The 17,332-nt window shown below is 36.4% G+C and overlaps 2 protein-coding genes across 2 annotated transcripts in view; both read right to left on the minus strand.

Moving 5' to 3' along the window:
* Positions 1–17,332, minus strand: part of LOC148646745 (NACHT, LRR and PYD domains-containing protein 3-like) — a 2,700,574-nt gene that overhangs the window by 2,551,840 nt on the left and 131,402 nt on the right. The window lies entirely within an intron of this gene.
* LOC148646784 (protein N-terminal asparagine amidohydrolase-like) lies at positions 776–16,756 on the minus strand. Its single transcript, XM_088608581.1, has 10 exons — positions 16,583–16,756; positions 15,619–15,721; positions 14,517–14,582; positions 8,971–9,073; positions 8,438–8,511; positions 7,848–7,901; positions 7,680–7,733; positions 5,604–5,707; positions 2,386–2,505; positions 776–1,122 (listed from the first exon to the last, which is right to left on the minus strand). Exons 1-10 carry the CDS (start codon positions 16,664–16,666, stop codon positions 940–942), a joined length of 945 nt encoding a protein of 314 aa, XP_088464707.1. The 5' UTR covers positions 16,667–16,756; the 3' UTR covers positions 776–939.

A 17,332-nucleotide genomic window follows, 5' to 3' on the forward strand; every position in this document is an offset into this window, starting at 1 on the left:
CGAGTAACTAGAGGATCCACCTGAGGTTAGCATCAGCAGCAAGCCTCATGAACAGGTCGGAACTGTGGACAGCTGAATCACTATTCAGAACTAGCGCTTCATCAGGAACGAACTGGTCCTCTTCCTGACTTGCTGGGACCCACAGTCATCTTTTCTCCTGTGCACAAACTTTGCTAGTTAAAGCCAACACTAACTAGCCGGTCAGTGAGCATCAGCAGCGCACCATCGCAAGCCGCACAGCACAGCCTGGCATGGAGCCAGAGAGCCCACAGGAGATCTGAACCCCCAAAGAATGGATGAGTATTCAACTTCACTGCATTACAGCTCGAGAATTCAATTGTTATCCCAACCAGTTGATATCAATTTAATTCCTAAGAGTTATGTACTTGTTTTGAGTATCCAATGTAGAAGTTATAACCAAGTTCATTTACGAAACGGTCTAAATATGAATATGAATGGTCTGAATGAATATATACCTTTTGTATTCTGAGAACCCTCACAATAAGATCTGTAAGGTTTATATGCATATTTTATGTATTAATAAATGTATCCTCGTGTATTAGTACCCGTGTGTGTGTGCGTTGTTTGAGTTATATTGCATGGTTGGATTCTAAGGCCATCAAAAGAATCATTTTGTGATTTACGGCTACAATTAATAATTGTCCCAATAAATGTCCAAACCCTACAGAACTGGTGCCTCGTGAGAGCACACTACACCATCAATAAGCAATCATTATCAAGAAGCCATCAATTAGTTTTTCATAATTAAAACAAGTTATTTTCAAAATCCTCTTTATTTTTGTAAATGTAGCAGGAAAGAAATCAACATTCTTTTTATTTTTTGTGATCAAAGCATTAAGTGATCTGACCCATCTCTCTTTGAATTTTAGTAACATTCTTTTAGTTGAGGGACTTGGGAAGTAAATGCAGTCGTGTCACTTATTTTCTTTTATAATCTGTTATTTTGTTAGTGCATGGAATCCATTTTCCATGGTTCATTATATATCCAGTAGGAACACTGGGTATTATTTGTAGCTTCAAATGGTCTGCAAGATACTTGTACTGCTCCTTTATCATTTGGACGAATTCTGGCCTTTCAACAAGAGGTGAGGTTGAAAAAGCCTGTAGAAAATATGAAAACAGAATGAATGGCATGTACATTATATTATATCATAATATTCTGATTATGGTCATATTATGGTTGTATTGATATGTCAAGTCCTTTACTTAACTGGTTCTGTTCTTTACACCTCTGCTTCTATTGTATTTAGTACAGTAGTATTTGTCAATACATATAAAACATTTTCAGACAAATAATATTACTGACACCTGTCTGTGAAATACTGTAGCTGCAGAGCCTGACTTGCTTATTTTGTAGACAATCCCAAGCTTAAATCATTTATCCACACATCTAATCAGTCAGTCAAATCACATGTAGTTCATGTGATTAACTCAGCAGATGATTAAAGAAACCCATTGTTTTCCTTTTATACTCAAGCCTTTCCTGCTATTTTGATAGCCGTTAACTCCTTAGAGGGGTTAATAAATGTATGGCCTGATGAGCTGGAATTTCAAAACAAATAATTTTAGTCTTCTGTAGTTGAATGCAAATTATTGACAAAACTGGTATTGCATCAAAAACTTACAGATATTCAACTTCTTTACCTGTCTTTATATGACAGGAAAGCAGACCCCTGAGATCAGTAACCATTTTATTTGGTACACTTTGAACTCTTTCTACTACTATAAGTTAAGTCTGATTAGTGCATAGTAAGATTTAATCATAACATGCATAAGTTTAAATTTCACTTTGTATGCTATAATTTATTTTTAACTCATTCCTTTATAGTCTTTAATAGAATCATCTAAATAAACATTGAGATCCCTTTTGAGCATATCTTCGTGAAACTGTAAATTTCCCAAGTGAAATGTACTGTATAATATTTGTTCACACTACCAAAGTGGACCTATTTCTGTGAAATAGGTCCACACCTGAAGAAGGCTCCACGGCCGAAACGTGTTCTCTTTCTTCTTTTTTTCAGCATGGAATAAACCTATTACCTATTTCTGTGAAGCTGTTTCCTACTACTTTGATATTTCAGAATGATTGTTATTGAAGTCATTGTTATAGAACAAAATAAGGATAATACTTATACCTTCTTTAATATTTTCAGAAGGGATACTTGTAATCAAAGATTAAAAAATGAATACCTTATTGTTTTTAAACCACATTTCTACTGCCAAACATACACAGAAATAGTATTTCTGAGTTTATTTTATGTATATATGACAAAGATTAAAAGTGTGTGAGGACACATGTAGAAATCAAATCTAGATGTCAGACTTGGCATCATATGTAAACAGATATCAACAGATCAAATGTACCCTTCGTATCTCCTCATCTGTCAAATCACGGCTGTCATCGTCAGTCTTCAAAATATTTTCAAATAAGTTGTAAGGTCCAACCATCAGCATGTTTTTCTCAGTGTCGTACACTCTACGCATCTACAGAATAAACATAAAAAAAATTCCAACTTATTCTTCTGGAACTACAAGTAAATGCAAAGCACTGGTACAAGCCTTTCTGTCAACGCCACTATCTTACTGTAAAAGTCTGATGATTTCTACTGATTCCAATGAAATAGTCTTTATTGTAGCTACTTAAATCATTATATTTTACAATGTATTTTATCAAGATATACAAAATCTCTATAAATACATGTTCAATCAATATGAATACAACTTTTGCTGATGAATATAAATAACAGTTGCACCTATATATACAGTGCCTTGCGAAAGTATTCGGCCCCCTTGAACTTTTCAACCTTTTGCCACATTTCAGGCTTCAAACATAAAGATATAAATTTTTTATTTTATGTGAAGAATCACCAACAAGTGGGACACAATTGTGAAGTGGAACGAAATCTATTGGATTTTTGAAACTTTTTTAACTAATAAAAAAATGAAAAGTGGGGCGTGCAAAATTATTCGTCCCCCTTGCGTTAATACTTTGTAGAGCCACCTTTTGCTGCGATTACAGCTGCAAGTCGCTTGGGGTATGTCTCTATCAGTTTTGCACATCGAGAGACTGAAATTCTTGCCCATTCTTCCTTGCAAAACAGCTCGAGCTCAGTGAGGTTGGATGGAGAGCGTTTGTGAACAGCAGTTTTCAGCTCTTTCCACAGATTCTCGATTGGATTCAGGTCTGGACTTTGACTTGGCCATTCAAACACCTGGATACGTTTATTTGTGAACCATTCCTTTGTAGATTTTGCTGTATGTTTGGGATCATTGTCTTGTTGGAAGATAAATCTCCGTCCCAGTTTCAGGTCTTTTGCAGACTCCAACAGGTTTTCATCCAGAATGGTCCTGTATTTGGCTGCATCCATCTTCCCCTCAATTTTAACCATCTTCCCTGTCCCTGCTGAAGAAAAGCAGGCCCAAACCATGATGCTGCCACCACCATGTTTGACAGTGGGGATGGTGTGTTGAGGGTGATGAGCTGTGTTGCTTTTACGCCAAACATATCGTTTTGCATTGTGGCCAAAAAGTTCGATTTTGGTTTCATCTGACCAGAGCACCTTCTTCCACTTGTTTGGGGTGTCTCCCAGGTGGCTTGTGGCAAACTTTAGACGAGACTTTTTATGGATATCTTTGAGAAATGGCTTTCTTCTTGCCACTCTTCCATAAAGGCCAGATTTGTGCAGTGTAAGACTGATTGTTGTCCTATGGACAGACTCTCCCACCTCAGCTGTAGTTCTCTGCAGTTCATCCAGAGTGATCATGGGCCTCTTGGCTGCATCTCTGATCAGTCTTCTCCTTGTCTGAGCTGAAAGTTTAGAGGGACGGCCAGGTCTTGATAGATTTGCAGTGGTCTGATACTCCTTCCATTTCAAGATGATCGCTTGCACAGTGCTCCTTGGGATGTTTGAAGCTTGGGAAATCTTTTTGTATCCAAATCCGGCTTTAAACTTCTCCACAACAGTATTACGGACCTGCCTGGTGTGTTCCTTGGTCTTCATGATGCTCTCTGCGCTTTCAACAGAACCTTGAGACTATCACAGAGCAGGTGCATTTATACAGAGACTTGATTACACACAGGTGGATTCTGTTTATCACCATCAGTCATTTAGGACAACATTGGATCATTCAGAGATCCTCGCTGAACTTCTGGAGTGAGTTTGCTGCACTGAAAGTAAAGGGGCCGAATAATTTTGCACGCCCCACTTTTCATTTTTTTATTAGTTAAAAAAGTTTCAAAAATCCAATAGATTTCGTTCCACTTCACAATTGTGTCCCACTTGTTGGTGATTCTTCACATAAAATAAAAAATTTATATCTTTATGTTTGAAGCCTGAAATGTGGCAAAAGGTTGAAAAGTTCAAGGGGGCCGAATACTTTCGCAAGGCACTGTATATAGATGTGCATTTTTTAATACCAAAAAACTTTTAACTTAAAACATTAAAGCCTTTTTCTACACAGACATATGCGCATGTTACCAATAGGCTTTAGGTGATATTTAAGTAAGCCTCAAATGAGCAAAAAATTAATATAGATGGTGTTCTCCTCTTTCTTAAACAATGTTTGATCCACATAAATAAATTTATAAATCATCTGTACTCATTGCATTTTAGAACAGTATAATGTTACTAAAACATTTTCTGCAAAGGTTGTTGGAAAACAAAGTTTTATTTATTAACTGCCCCAATAGTTTCTAAAGTGCCCCAACATTGTCCAAACTTCTATTCATACAAATATAATACCACATATTAAGAATACAAACTTTTAAAATCAGTGTTAGAGGACAAAGACTGTTCAATGATACAGGCTGCTGACCAGTGTAAGATATAGCTTTGCCCAGCGTAAGACAATGCCTGTACATAATGACTGGTGAATCATAGTCAGGATCCAGACTGTAAATCAAAGCCAATCACACAAAACACGCATTTAGATGGCAAAAATAATTGCCAAAAATTTGGAAGTCCTACAATCTGTTTTAATTTAGGTTTCAAAATTAACTGATTTTTCGGTATCTGTATCCAACAAGTCAACTCAGGTGCATCTTCAAATCAATTTTGTTTCCTGTTTCTGAGCTGCCATTGAGACCATCCTATAGCCAAAAAAGATGGAGACAATACTTCCCACTGCACTACTATCTATGGTGGTATTTTTTGTGCAAAATCTTCATTAATTTTGAAAAAGAAGACCACATTTAATATCTGTAAATCTGCAATTTCCTCCAAGTTCATTTAAAATCTTATTTGCATTTCAGCACACAGTGATTTTGAAATAAAAAAACACCAATGTCATACTCTAATGGAAACAAATGATAAGTCTTCAGACTATATAAAAGGGGTATTCTGAAAACACTGACACTTTCCTTTAAGGATATTGCCTGAGTTGATCATTTCTAGTAACCAGTGGTCAACATGACCCACTGTACTATACGCTCACAATATCCTCCGGTATTTTTAAACACAATGCTTTTCTACGTGCATTGTGATTCTGTGTTTCAGAATGTGTGGGGGCCGCAAAGTGTTGCTGCTTCTTTTTGAGCAGCTTCTGAGATCACCCAGACTGTACTATGACACGGCTTTTTATACCATCTTGTCGACTGTCAGTCTTGCTCCTCTCAGAGTGGCATCAGGGCCCTTATCAGGAAATGTAGCTGGATAGATGTGAAAAGAGTTACCATCCATCTTCACACCTAGAAAGAGGATAGATGTAAAGGAAAAATAGACATTATTTAAATCGATTGGTGATGAGAGCTGCAATTATTTCTTGTAGGCAGATGTCAATAAAGGTAAGACGCAAAGTGATTTTTTCCTTGTCGTTGAGTCATTTTCACACTGTGTGACCTTAATTTCCTAAATTTTCCCCTTGGTTTGGTTCTTCTGCCTTATTTTTGTCACAGGGTGAAAAATAATGGGTGTGGGACAAAAGATGCCTGGGGCTGATTGGTCATAAGTGGTCATTGAATGGGCAGTGTCGCCCTAAGTGTTAATGCAATGCCTTGGTCTCTGAACTTCCCACCTTGTTCTCTGAACTTCTTACCCTGACCAAAGGTCCACATAGCACAGATGCCAGGTAATTACCACACACTTTGGTGGGGTGGGGTTTCAAGGCAGCTTTGACTGTGCCTGTTACCTGAAGGGGGTTCTGGACCAGGGTGTAAATTCACAATGTATGTAAACCTCCCCATCTTGTTCAGCCAGTTCCTCAATGAGGCCTGAGCAGTTAGCTCTGCCTCTACCCAAGACATCACAGACACACTTCCAATCCCTCTGAGGATGAATCCAATCCCTCTAGGGATGTTCACCGTGGCGTAAGGAGACACAGGCAGGTTCCGGAGAGAAGCAGTGACAGACTGATCATTTGGGTCATTTGTTCTGGTAACTGGAACCCTTGACTGCTCTATGAGTGAGTCATTTCATGTGCTCTTTGCATTGGGTGTGTAGTTATAGGAATGACTGTGTTATGTTTATGTGATGGGAAGATCAGAATACTGTAATAAAATATGATATTTTAGATGATTACTGTCTTGTCTGGTCTGTGGATGTACTAGTAGTTCTGAGAGATAAAAAGAACCTGCAGCCGGGAGGAAAAGTTTCCTGACACCCATTATAATTGCTAGGTGTTGTACATTGGATTAAAAGCAAACAGTAGTTCTGAATAAACTGTTACCCCATACATGACATTTTAATGTGCCAAGAAAGCCTGGCTATTATCTAAAGCAAATATGAGGTGATTTCCTGAGATCTTTCACTCAGTTCTCCTTTTTAGTGGCTGGAATCAGAACAAAACTCAAGACAATCTTGTCTTTCAATTATCAGGCATTATACAGATACTCATACTCAAAGTGTCATACTGTAGCTTTTTTTTAGAAAAAAATAGCTGCAGCCAGGGGACTGGCTGAAGCCCAAGCGAATAACTTCGGGCATGTCTGGAAATAAAGAGAGAGAGAAAATGTGGGCAGACAGGTAATGTGGTGTAAAGGGCTAAAGTAATAGACTGCCTGAAAGTAAGCAAGAGGGAATGAGGTAAAAATGAGAGAGGAATGTCATAAAAATGGATGAGGCTCCCATTGGGGAAAAAGATGGAACTGCTGGAAGATGGGATACCACTGGTCAAACAAATGGTGAACTGCCTTTGGAGAATCCAGAGAGCACTGGCAGAAAAAAAGAAAAAAATGATTTCCACTGTATCAGTGGTCCAGTAGGAGTATTTTTTTTTTCAGGAGAAAAGTGAAGCATTGGCATGCACAGACACATAGAATGGAATGAGCTGCCTTAAATAAGCAGTTTGTTAAACTGATGAAGACCTGCTTTGATGGCTGGAATGTGGCTGGAATGTGACTGACAGGTTCCTTGGCCTTGTGTGCACATGCTCAGTAGTTGGTTGTGGGCTCGTGCAAGTGCTGGGGTTGCCATTGACAACGGTGGGATGAAAGTTAGTCCCAGTCCAAGCTTGACAGTGTCTTCTTACCTTATATGTACTGTTCAAGAATTCTGAAAGTAATTGTGCAGTTTGTTATAACATTTAGGCAATTTTGACATATCCTTCCTTCACATATTCAATTCTGTTTCTCCTCATTTAATGCTGAATAATAATTTGATTATGCTCTTTCTGCATGTCTTTTGAGTCTGTATTCATAGCTTTAAATGCATAATTGGTCTTACCTACACCATATACCACTGGCCAGTGATTCCCCTGTCTGTTAACATCATTCATCTCTAGAAAAAAAAAGGAAAATATAAGCCTGGAGCCACCTTGTGGGAGACTGAGAAACCAATCCACATGTTCCTTATGAAAAACTTTACACATGGTTTCTGGGTCTGCAGCATTACCTGACACACAGGCCAGCTGAAGTTCAATTTGGCAGTCTTGCTTCATAAATTCACCTGCAATTACACCAATGAGAAAGGAAGGATACCTGTAAGAAAGTCTGTTAAAATGTGTATTCTGCCTCTATGAGTCTGTGTGTGCCCTGTGATGGACTGGCGTCCTGACCAGGGTGTACCCCATCTTGTGCGAATTGCTGGCTGTAAGGGTCTGTAAGCCTGCATTGTGTGAAGCAAATAGTAAATGGATTGATTGATAGTTTTATTTCTGTTTTTGTTTGTGCACCTTCGAACCATCCACTCCACTAATCCTGTTTTTAGATCTGTGAGATATGTGGATCATGAAATTAATCTCTGAAGATAAGCAAGCCATCACAATGTTTTAATTAAAAAAAACATGCACCTTTGATTTCCTGTAGTTTTGCTATGCTTATAGGAACAATTTATAACTTTATGTTCTGGTCTGAAATTCCAAAGTAAAATTTATAATAGAGACCAGGACTTTATACATAACATCAAAGTTTATGATCTGATAAGATTCTAATTTGAATTACACTGTTACAGCCTGTAACAACTGTTAAGCCAATTTCACTCACGAAGCAGTTTCATGGTGTTGTCATGGGAAATCCCCTTCTTATCAAAGAATCCCCCAACCATGTAGAGATCCAGCCTGTTGTTAAAAAAAAAAAAATTCTTTAAAGTCGGCCACCAGTTGTAAAATTGTGAAGCATGGTTTCAGCAGAGGGTGGCACAATGGTTAGCATTGCTGGCTTGTATTGCTGGGGCCCTGCATTGAGTTCTGGACCTGGGTGCTATCTGTGTGAGTTTCTATGCTCTCCCTGTGTTTGTGTGGGTTTCCTTCTGGTGTGAGCTCGTCTGTCTGTGTTTGTGTACTCTGTGATGGACTGGTGTCCTGTCCAGGTTGTATCCTGACTACTACATTGATGGATGGATACTTTCATCAGATCTCTCTAACTAAGCAAGACCTGGAGTATAATAGTCAGCACCAAGAAATTTACTTTCTGCATGTATGCTACTCCTGAGCTACACATAATATTACAGTTACTGTTTAGTCTTAGAATATTGATGTGTAGGACTATTATAAGGATTGTTATTTGTAATTACATACTGTGAGAAATCCTTGCATTGTTTTTTCATCTCTTCAACCAATGCTTTCACTCCAACACCCACTTTGGAGCCATCAATGTGAGCCAAGCTGACCTTGCCAGTGCCTGAAAAAGAGCAGAGCAATAAGCTAGTAGTAAATGTTGGCATTGTGAAATGTCCAGTGTGAAAAAAACTATTATATTATTTTATCTATCAGAGGGACAGAGTATTGTGAGTTATTGAAGCAAAATATATAGCTTGATGCTGATAATGTTTTGTTTTTTACCCATATGAAGTTGGGTTGTGTGAGATATAGCATTGCTGAACAATTACCTGTAAAGCAGAAAGAATATCCCAGAAAGGTTTTGATAGGAAAACTTACAACAGTAAAATATGCACAGTGGTGTGCAGGATGGTAAACGTGACTCCTGACTAAATAATCAAGAACACTACTACATATGTGTGACAGCTGAACTGTTTTTTGCTGAAGAGTGTTCAGCTTGGCAATTTAGCAACATATTTATTGTTTTGTATAAAATAACAAATTCTTGCTTGTGTATAAGTAAATCTGAGCAAGTAATCAAAAAATCTAAGGACACTATGAAGACTATAAATGAGAGGAAACCATTCATCTCCTGTTTAGTTGCAAGTAGCTAATTGATCTCATTCTTATGTTTAGTATAAACTCTTCGTATAACAAAGTGTCCCTGTTTTCAGGAAATGGCTAGATTAGATTCTTGGACCAGTTACAGATGCAGCCATTCTAAATGGGTGAGGTATTTCGCGGCATACCCCGGTGGGCGTGTCGCAGTATCACGCGGTATCACGCAGTTAACGTGGTGTCACGTGGTTAACTATCCAGCGTCGCCTTGTAAAACCGCCAGGGGGAGCTTAACCTCTCATGTACAGCATTTGAGCCTTTAATTTTGAACTGTGTATTACAGCATGTTAATCATCAGTCATTAAAATGTTGGTATATTTTATGAAAGCAAGATTACACAGTTGGACAAAAGTACACAACCTACCTTTATCAGAAATATTTATGCATCAAAGCCTTTACCGAAGATATTACTAATAGTATTAATAATGGATAACTTTGGACAAGCTGTATACTCAAAGTATAATTTCTTTAGCACATTTGTACAAGCACTTGGAATCTGTCCAAGCCATACTTTGTCAGGCATTTTGTTTTACTTCAACGGGCATAAAAACTTCCTTGCTTTTAACAGGGCGTTTCATAATTTCTAACTACGAAAATGATTTAAAATGCGACACCTATCATGAAAAGAAAAAAATACACACCAGTATTCCATTTCTCCCTAAACATTGTAAGCTTCGAAGTTTTTAACTAACGTGATACCGGAGTCAACAAGCATACTTTTAGAATTTGATTAAAAGGGGATATAATATGGAATTGCGTATCTCAAGAATTTAATAACGGTATGATTATATCCGTGTACTGCGGCAGGGCTGTGTAGGGCTGTTTCGCCTGCCTGTTTTTGCGAGCTGTCTTGTAGCCTACTGGTCTAGGTGCGTGACTACCAACTGGCAGGTTGTGTGTTCGAATCCAGCTGGTGCTGGACCTTCCAGTTTTATTTATTTATTTTTTAATCGCGTAACATAAACATATTACCGTATGCAAACTGTACTGTATACAATATGTATATGTATATTTAATGTCTTAACTGTGCCCGTTTAAGTATTGAATATTCATATCTAATTTTACCACTGAAGGGAAATCTTAACATAAACATACAATATATGGCTGGTCTCGGTACTTTAAAGAAAAAAATACACACCAGTATTCCATTTCTCCCTAAACATTGTAAGCTTCGAATGAAACCACTAAATAAAGACATAAATATAGAAATCTTAAGATTTGTTTTATTTAATGTTGGTAGCAGGATGAACTGTCAGAGTGTATATTTTGTCGCAAAGTTGCTACAAGATGTTAACAGTGAAAAAGGTATTTAGAAATGAGTTATTTCAAGATGAAAAAGAAAACATACACGAAACATGGTTTCATTACGACCAGAATCGGTCTTGAGATATTTTTAACTTGATTTACAGTATTTGAGAGGTATGTCTTAACACCGATACTACAGTGCTTAAGTACTGCTCACGTATATGTTATTAGGTTTATATTATGCATTTCATACGGTCAAATTACTTTTGAGCAACTAATAAGAAGCGCGAAACGGTATGCGTTTTAGTTTCGTTTTGTGCTGGAACCCGTGGATTGATTAGAGATATCAAGTACATACAAGTCATTTTTTAAATGTTGTAGTTCGTCTTGAAAAAATGTTACGAGTACATCATCTATCAACAATTACACAGGTTCTGTTTCCATATTGCTGATTTTGGTTAGGTATTATCAAATCCAGTGGCGCTGTGTGTTACTTTACTGAGTCCCATGTCACATGGTCTGTGATTGAAACCTGTAAAACTGGTTTAATTCGTCACAGCCAGCACTCTTCAGGTGTGAGGGTCTTCTGCTCAGAATGAAACGCTAAAATGTTTGTGTATATTCTAATGGTAGTGGGGGCAGGGTGTGTGGGAACAGGTTTGGTTGAAATTGCATTGGAGATCTATGTTCTTCACACCTGAAACATTTTCTCTGAAAGGATTTTCTTCGCAGTTTAACCGATCTTGTTACAGCATGTTACAGTTTACTATTATTAACCATATTAATTTTAAGTGCTTAATGTAAAATCTTGTAAAAATATATTTTCATTGTTCAAATATACATTTATATACATTAAGTCTGACTATCATATAATAAGTTAAATACAAAACTAAAGAAAAAATAGGGTTAAATATAATTCAAAATATTTTGCTAACAATGTTAACTGTTTATGAATAATAAAATGTATTAACTAAGGAGTAGGATGGCACAGTTGTTAGTATGTTTTTTGTTTTGTTTCTTTTTCATAAATACAACAGTAGTACCTGATGTCTCAGTGGCTTTCAAAATTAAATTATGCATGCAAACCTGTGAACTAGAAAGATAACTAAGATTTTAATACTAATTAAATGACCGCGGGCACTTTCCACCCCCTCTACATTCTCAGAGTAGAACAGACTAACCTTCTAATGAAAGACGGTCCACCCCCCACGGACAGGAAAAGTGCCCACAGGCACTTAAACTTAATATGGTCAGTAACAGTGAACAGTAACATGGTAAGAAGGAGCACGTACAAACGTTTTCGAAATAACCACATGTAAGACTCTGATGCTTAAAATGTTTAGGGAGAAAGTGGAATACTGGTGTGTATTTTTTCTTTAAACTACCAATACCAGCCATATACAGTCTGTAACGTAGGGATTTCTATATGTCTTTATTTAGTGGTTACATTAGTGACAAAGGCTAAACTTTTAGCTTCAGTAACGTGTACATATCTCCCCTTTTTATAAAACGACTTGGTTGAAAACTGTTCCAGAGCCACTGTTGTTTCATCAGTGAAAAGTACATCATGAAATGCCTCTCCCTGTTCAATCCACTGGAAAAAAGAAAAGGAGCATAAAGCTTCTGATGGTCATAAACGATATTCATTTAGGAGCAGCATCAGAGGTATGTTTTTAACTGCACTGCATTGGAGAGAATACCATAGTGTGTTTTTTTTTTTTACTCCCTGGCGGAAACTGGCTTCCAGAAGAATCAGTATGGCTCAGAGATTAAATAAAACTTCACAGACATTAACGAAGAGCATAACGCGTGTACTGTATGCACTGCAAGTACAACCCAACTCTCTGCAGGAGTGCTGGCTGTGACGAATTGAACCGGTTTCACGGGTATTTTCAAAGTAGGAGGCGAGATTTCCAGCGAAAGACACCCCCCCCCCCAAAAAAAAACCCAGTAAATACAGTACTTACTAGTTAAAGGCTAGGCTCCCGACTACGGCGAAAGGAACCCTTCTTTCATTAGAAGACAATGAACATATTTTAGCCCTGAATGAATTAATAGCAAACATGGTTTACATAAAATACATTTTTCCAAGAAAGTTTAGCCTTTGTCACTAATGAAACCACTAAATAAAGACATAAATATAAAAATCTTAAGATTTTTAAAATACATGACTTTGCTAAAATTTATTTGAAAATAAAAACAATTACAACCGCCAGGGGAGAGAGAGAACAGGGGAGGGATGTTGGTTTTGCATAAGGGGCGGGGCTATGTTTGGGTATGTTTGGGAATGTGTAGTTACATGTTCTGGCTGTTTGTGAATTATCGTTGTTGAGTATGGAGTGTTGAGGTATTGATTTTGTGTAATGCTTTATGGATTTTGTTTATGATAAACAGGATAAACTGGGATGGGAGGAAGGTTTGGTTTTGCATAAGGGGCGGGATTATGATAATTGGAGGACTTTGCGAGAGTAAAATGGTTTGATTATTTGATTTTGTATTGTGGTTGTTATCTATGTTTTTGGTTGGTATTATGTTTATATGGTTGTTTTTGTTGGTTGGTTGTTATTATGGTTATTAATAATACGATCTATAGTTGAAATCTGAGCCTAAATAAAAAGAAAAAGCAAGTGATTAGGTTTATGAGCAATCTAATTACTTATTTGTTTAAAAAGCTATATAAAATAAAGTTTATTATTAATTTGCTGGACAGAGCGGTGAACATTATTATGCATAAGACAAAGATAACGATCCTGATCAGTTTAGAAATCTGTGTACGCTGTAAGGTTTTTACTTCTTAAACTTTTAAAATACCAATTTTGAATAGAAAGAAATCCTCTTCCTGGTACAGTATTTATAGCAAACCAGCATGTCTTTTTTCTCCAATCAGAGGGGTGTCAGATGGTGTCAGCCAATCACCATTCTGCGTTGGGTAGCAACGGGTGACTGTTCTCAGGCGGAAGATGTAAACAGCTTAATGTTCGTGTTAAATAATTTTTTTAAATTAAAATTCATTCTATACAGCAATCGCATATTAGGGTACCGTTTCATAAAACTTTCATGCTTAAAATGTTTAGGGAGAAATGGAAGACTGGTGTGTATTTTTTCTTTAAACTACCAAGACCAGCCATACACAGTACAGTTTACATACATACAGTAATGTTTATGTTCCTAAATTAATATCGTTTATGACCTTCAGATGCATTATGCTCCTCTTCTTTTTATGCTCAGCTACTAAAATTTCCCTTTAGTGGTAAAATCCATATAAATATTCAAAACTAAGCGGATTAAAATGTGCACAGTAAAGACATTAAATGATTAAATCTTTGCACTACCAACCAATGCACCACGAGTGCCCCTGTCGGTCATTTTGGCCAGCCAATCAATTGCCCTGCGGTACCCTCCGGTGCCCCGCGGTGGCTTGTGGGTAGGTGACTGTACCGCGGGTTTTTACCGCGCATTTTGAATGGCTGCATCTGTAGGTACTCACTACCAAGCAGGCTAGATTAGCCAAATGTCAGAAAAGTCCTGTCAGAATGTAAAGGAAAGATAATCGTTGCTATTTTCTGAAATAGAAAACACTGCTTCCATGTTCTTGTAGAGTTCTTTTTAAAAATAATGTCTTGCTACTTTTACTTGTCTGCTCCAGTTAAGCAGTAACTAACCTGGGCAATGGAGGACAATAATGTGGCAGGTGGTTGCCTCATCACTTCCGATTCTAGTCACAGGTCCTGTAACAGTTGGAAAGAAATGTCACAAAATGTTCTTTGCCCCTCAGTCTTTGTTTGGCTTCTTTTCTCCCTATATGTGTTATGTGCTTTTTGAAAATACTTCACCTTATAGTAAAACAATGATTATCACTATTTGTAATCCATTCAAGATGGATATAAACATGAAAAAATAGCTATTTTTTAGTTTTGTTAACACTTCCTGTCTCCTATAATATTATTAAATTGTCTTTAAAGAACTTGATATATGCTGTTGACTCAGTATAGAAACGAACATTCCCAGATGGTTCAGTTGTACTTTGGGGTCATATTTCAAGGTTGGCATTAAATCTTTTGATGTAACAAAATGTCCACTTTATAAGAAACTTTATTATTTTTCCAAAATATGACCCAGCTACCATATCAGTCCACAGCACAGGTCACTGCTCATGTATTTGAAGTTATTCACAAAATTAAAACATTGAGTAAATTGTAAGTGGTAAGTGATTTCATGTTTTGTCATCTGTTTTTAAATGACATTCATCAATGGATATAAAATCCTTCCCAGCTCCACCCCATCTCAGCTCCTCTTTTTTTCCCCATCTCCATCTTTTCAACTCTTTCCCATCATCTTAAACTGTAAAATCTGTAGTCAACTCTCTTGCAATGGGGCTATACAGTATGTATTTGCTTTCCTTTATGATCATCTAACTTTAGTTGTACTTGTGTTTTTGTTCTACATTATTTATTTTGCTTAAGCCCTCATGAGATCCCCCTGTTTTGAGAGATTCTGACACTTTTTCATAAAAGACAATAAACAAATCATCATAAAAAGTCATTATTTTGTTATGTTTTGTAATTTCCTTTATATTACAAAGCACAACAACTCAATATAACTCAACAGAAGTGGTGCAATTAAGAATACCTAAGGAACAATATAAAACTTCTTTGAAAACACAACAACAAAGGCTACCTCTTTCCCAACAAACTGCAGATTCATGGAATGTAAACTCATATGGAAAAAACGTTTTTTAATATAAAATATATTTCAGGATTCTACCTTTACTAAGGTCAATCGTTGCATATTCTCTCTGAGAAACATAAAGCAGATCATTTGGTTGCTCTTTCACTTCAGGTTGCTGCTTGAATTTTTCAGCTTCAGGCTGTAACACAAAATTATTGTCACTGCATGGAAAATCCAGCTTTTGTATAAAATGATTTTGAATGACTTTTAAAATACCCAGAGACAGTTTGAGACTGCTTCAAAGTTTTGTGAATCACTCCGCAAATGCCAAAGTTTCCAAACTGCTGAAAAAAGCATGACGGCAGACAGCAGAAAGACAGCAGAAAGTCTTCCTTTACCTCTGTTTCTATACATGGATTACACTTCAAACAGATTAGTTTGATACATAATAGTCTGCATTGCCAGCACTGTTTTGTAACTGTGCTTCATGCATGCCTCACGCTTATCAATACTGTGATTGATGTAACTATATTGTTTATCTATTAAATACATACAATACTATACAAGCAGTCATTTCAAAATTCACTCAGCTGTCAGCGGTCAGTTTTTAATGCAGATACTCTGTCATCAAATTAAATTACATAAATGAAATGCTCAATGTATACAATTTATAAGCACAAATTGTCCAATACTTCTTTTAAGACTATACTTAAATATTGATTGGAACCACTGATTGGGTGGCAATCTCATGAATGTGAACACAGCATAATTTCCAAGATATTTTAAAATGTAGTATACTGGATAAACAGAGTCTATATGCATTTATTAAGCATTTGATTAATTATGAATAATATATGAATAGTAAAGTATTCTAGCATGGAAAACAAAAATAGTACATGTATTCAATTCCAGAGCTTTGACAGAAAGTTAAATGTTTTACGTTTCTTCCTATACAATGCCATGTATGCTGTAAAAGGTTCCAATATGCATGTTTTATTTTACTTTTATGTTGCGATAATTTATTTTTTTGCAAGATATATAAAAAAGCATTGTAAAGTACCTGTAAATCTTCTCCATATTTTGCCCAGAATTCTTCAATAGTTTCAAAATCCTCAACCAACTTCTGTTTCACAGACAGGGGCATGGTGCTGATTTGGACTGTTACTGTAAGTGAATCAGTGATCGTTGATTATATGGTGACTTAGAACACAAATCTTCATTTTTATACAGGAGGACATGACCTGCTGACCTGCTGACTTGCTTAATCCATGCTGGGTATTTTTTTTAAGTTTCTTAGAATTTACTTTACTTCCTTGTTAGGTAGTTGTGTAATTCACTAAACGTTTCAGCACACCCAAAGCAAAACTAGTCATTTCTAGTTCTGATTTTGTTTCTTCTTAGCTGACCTACATAAAATAAGTGTTTTAATGTTTTTATAAACATATATATTTACATTCGTTACCTATAGAGTATTAGGGTGCATTTAAATACATTTTAATGTATTTAAATATTAATAGATTTTATATTTTAAATATATTGTCCTTGTTACCAACAACAGAATATTTAAATGAAAATAAATCAATATTAAAAAATGTGGGAGGTCAATATATTAAATGTATACTATGCTGCAGCTTAAGAAAGATAAGAAAATTAGATGAAACCAGCATAAGGACGTTTGGTAATAAGCTTTGTACTAACTATAGGATTAGCCCTAATTAGTAAGATGGTTTCAACTTTATACTGCATAGAATACATAACGTGACAGCAGATGGAAACTTTAAATACGCATATCGGAAATACACTTTTTGTT

This window comes from Lepisosteus platostomus, chromosome 16 (assembly GCF_059453375.1).
Source record: "Lepisosteus platostomus isolate fLepPlt1 chromosome 16, fLepPlt1.hap1, whole genome shotgun sequence".
Taxonomy (NCBI): domain Eukaryota; kingdom Metazoa; phylum Chordata; class Actinopteri; order Semionotiformes; family Lepisosteidae; genus Lepisosteus; species Lepisosteus platostomus.

Bases quoted from the DNA above. Each gene is read 5' to 3' on its own strand.
- LOC148646784 (XM_088608581.1), bottom strand. From the start codon at position 16,666: ATGCCCCTGTCTGTGAAACAGAAGTTGGTTGAGGATTTTGAAACTATT. The intron at 15,722-16,582 runs GTACTTTACAAT...TTTGTGTTACAG, and splicing joins AATATGGAGAAGATTTACAG to CCTGAAGCTGAAAAATTCAA. The intron at 8,512-8,970 runs GTATGTAATTAC...TTTTAACAACAG, and splicing joins CAATGCAAGGATTTCTCACA to GCTGGATCTCTACATGGTTG.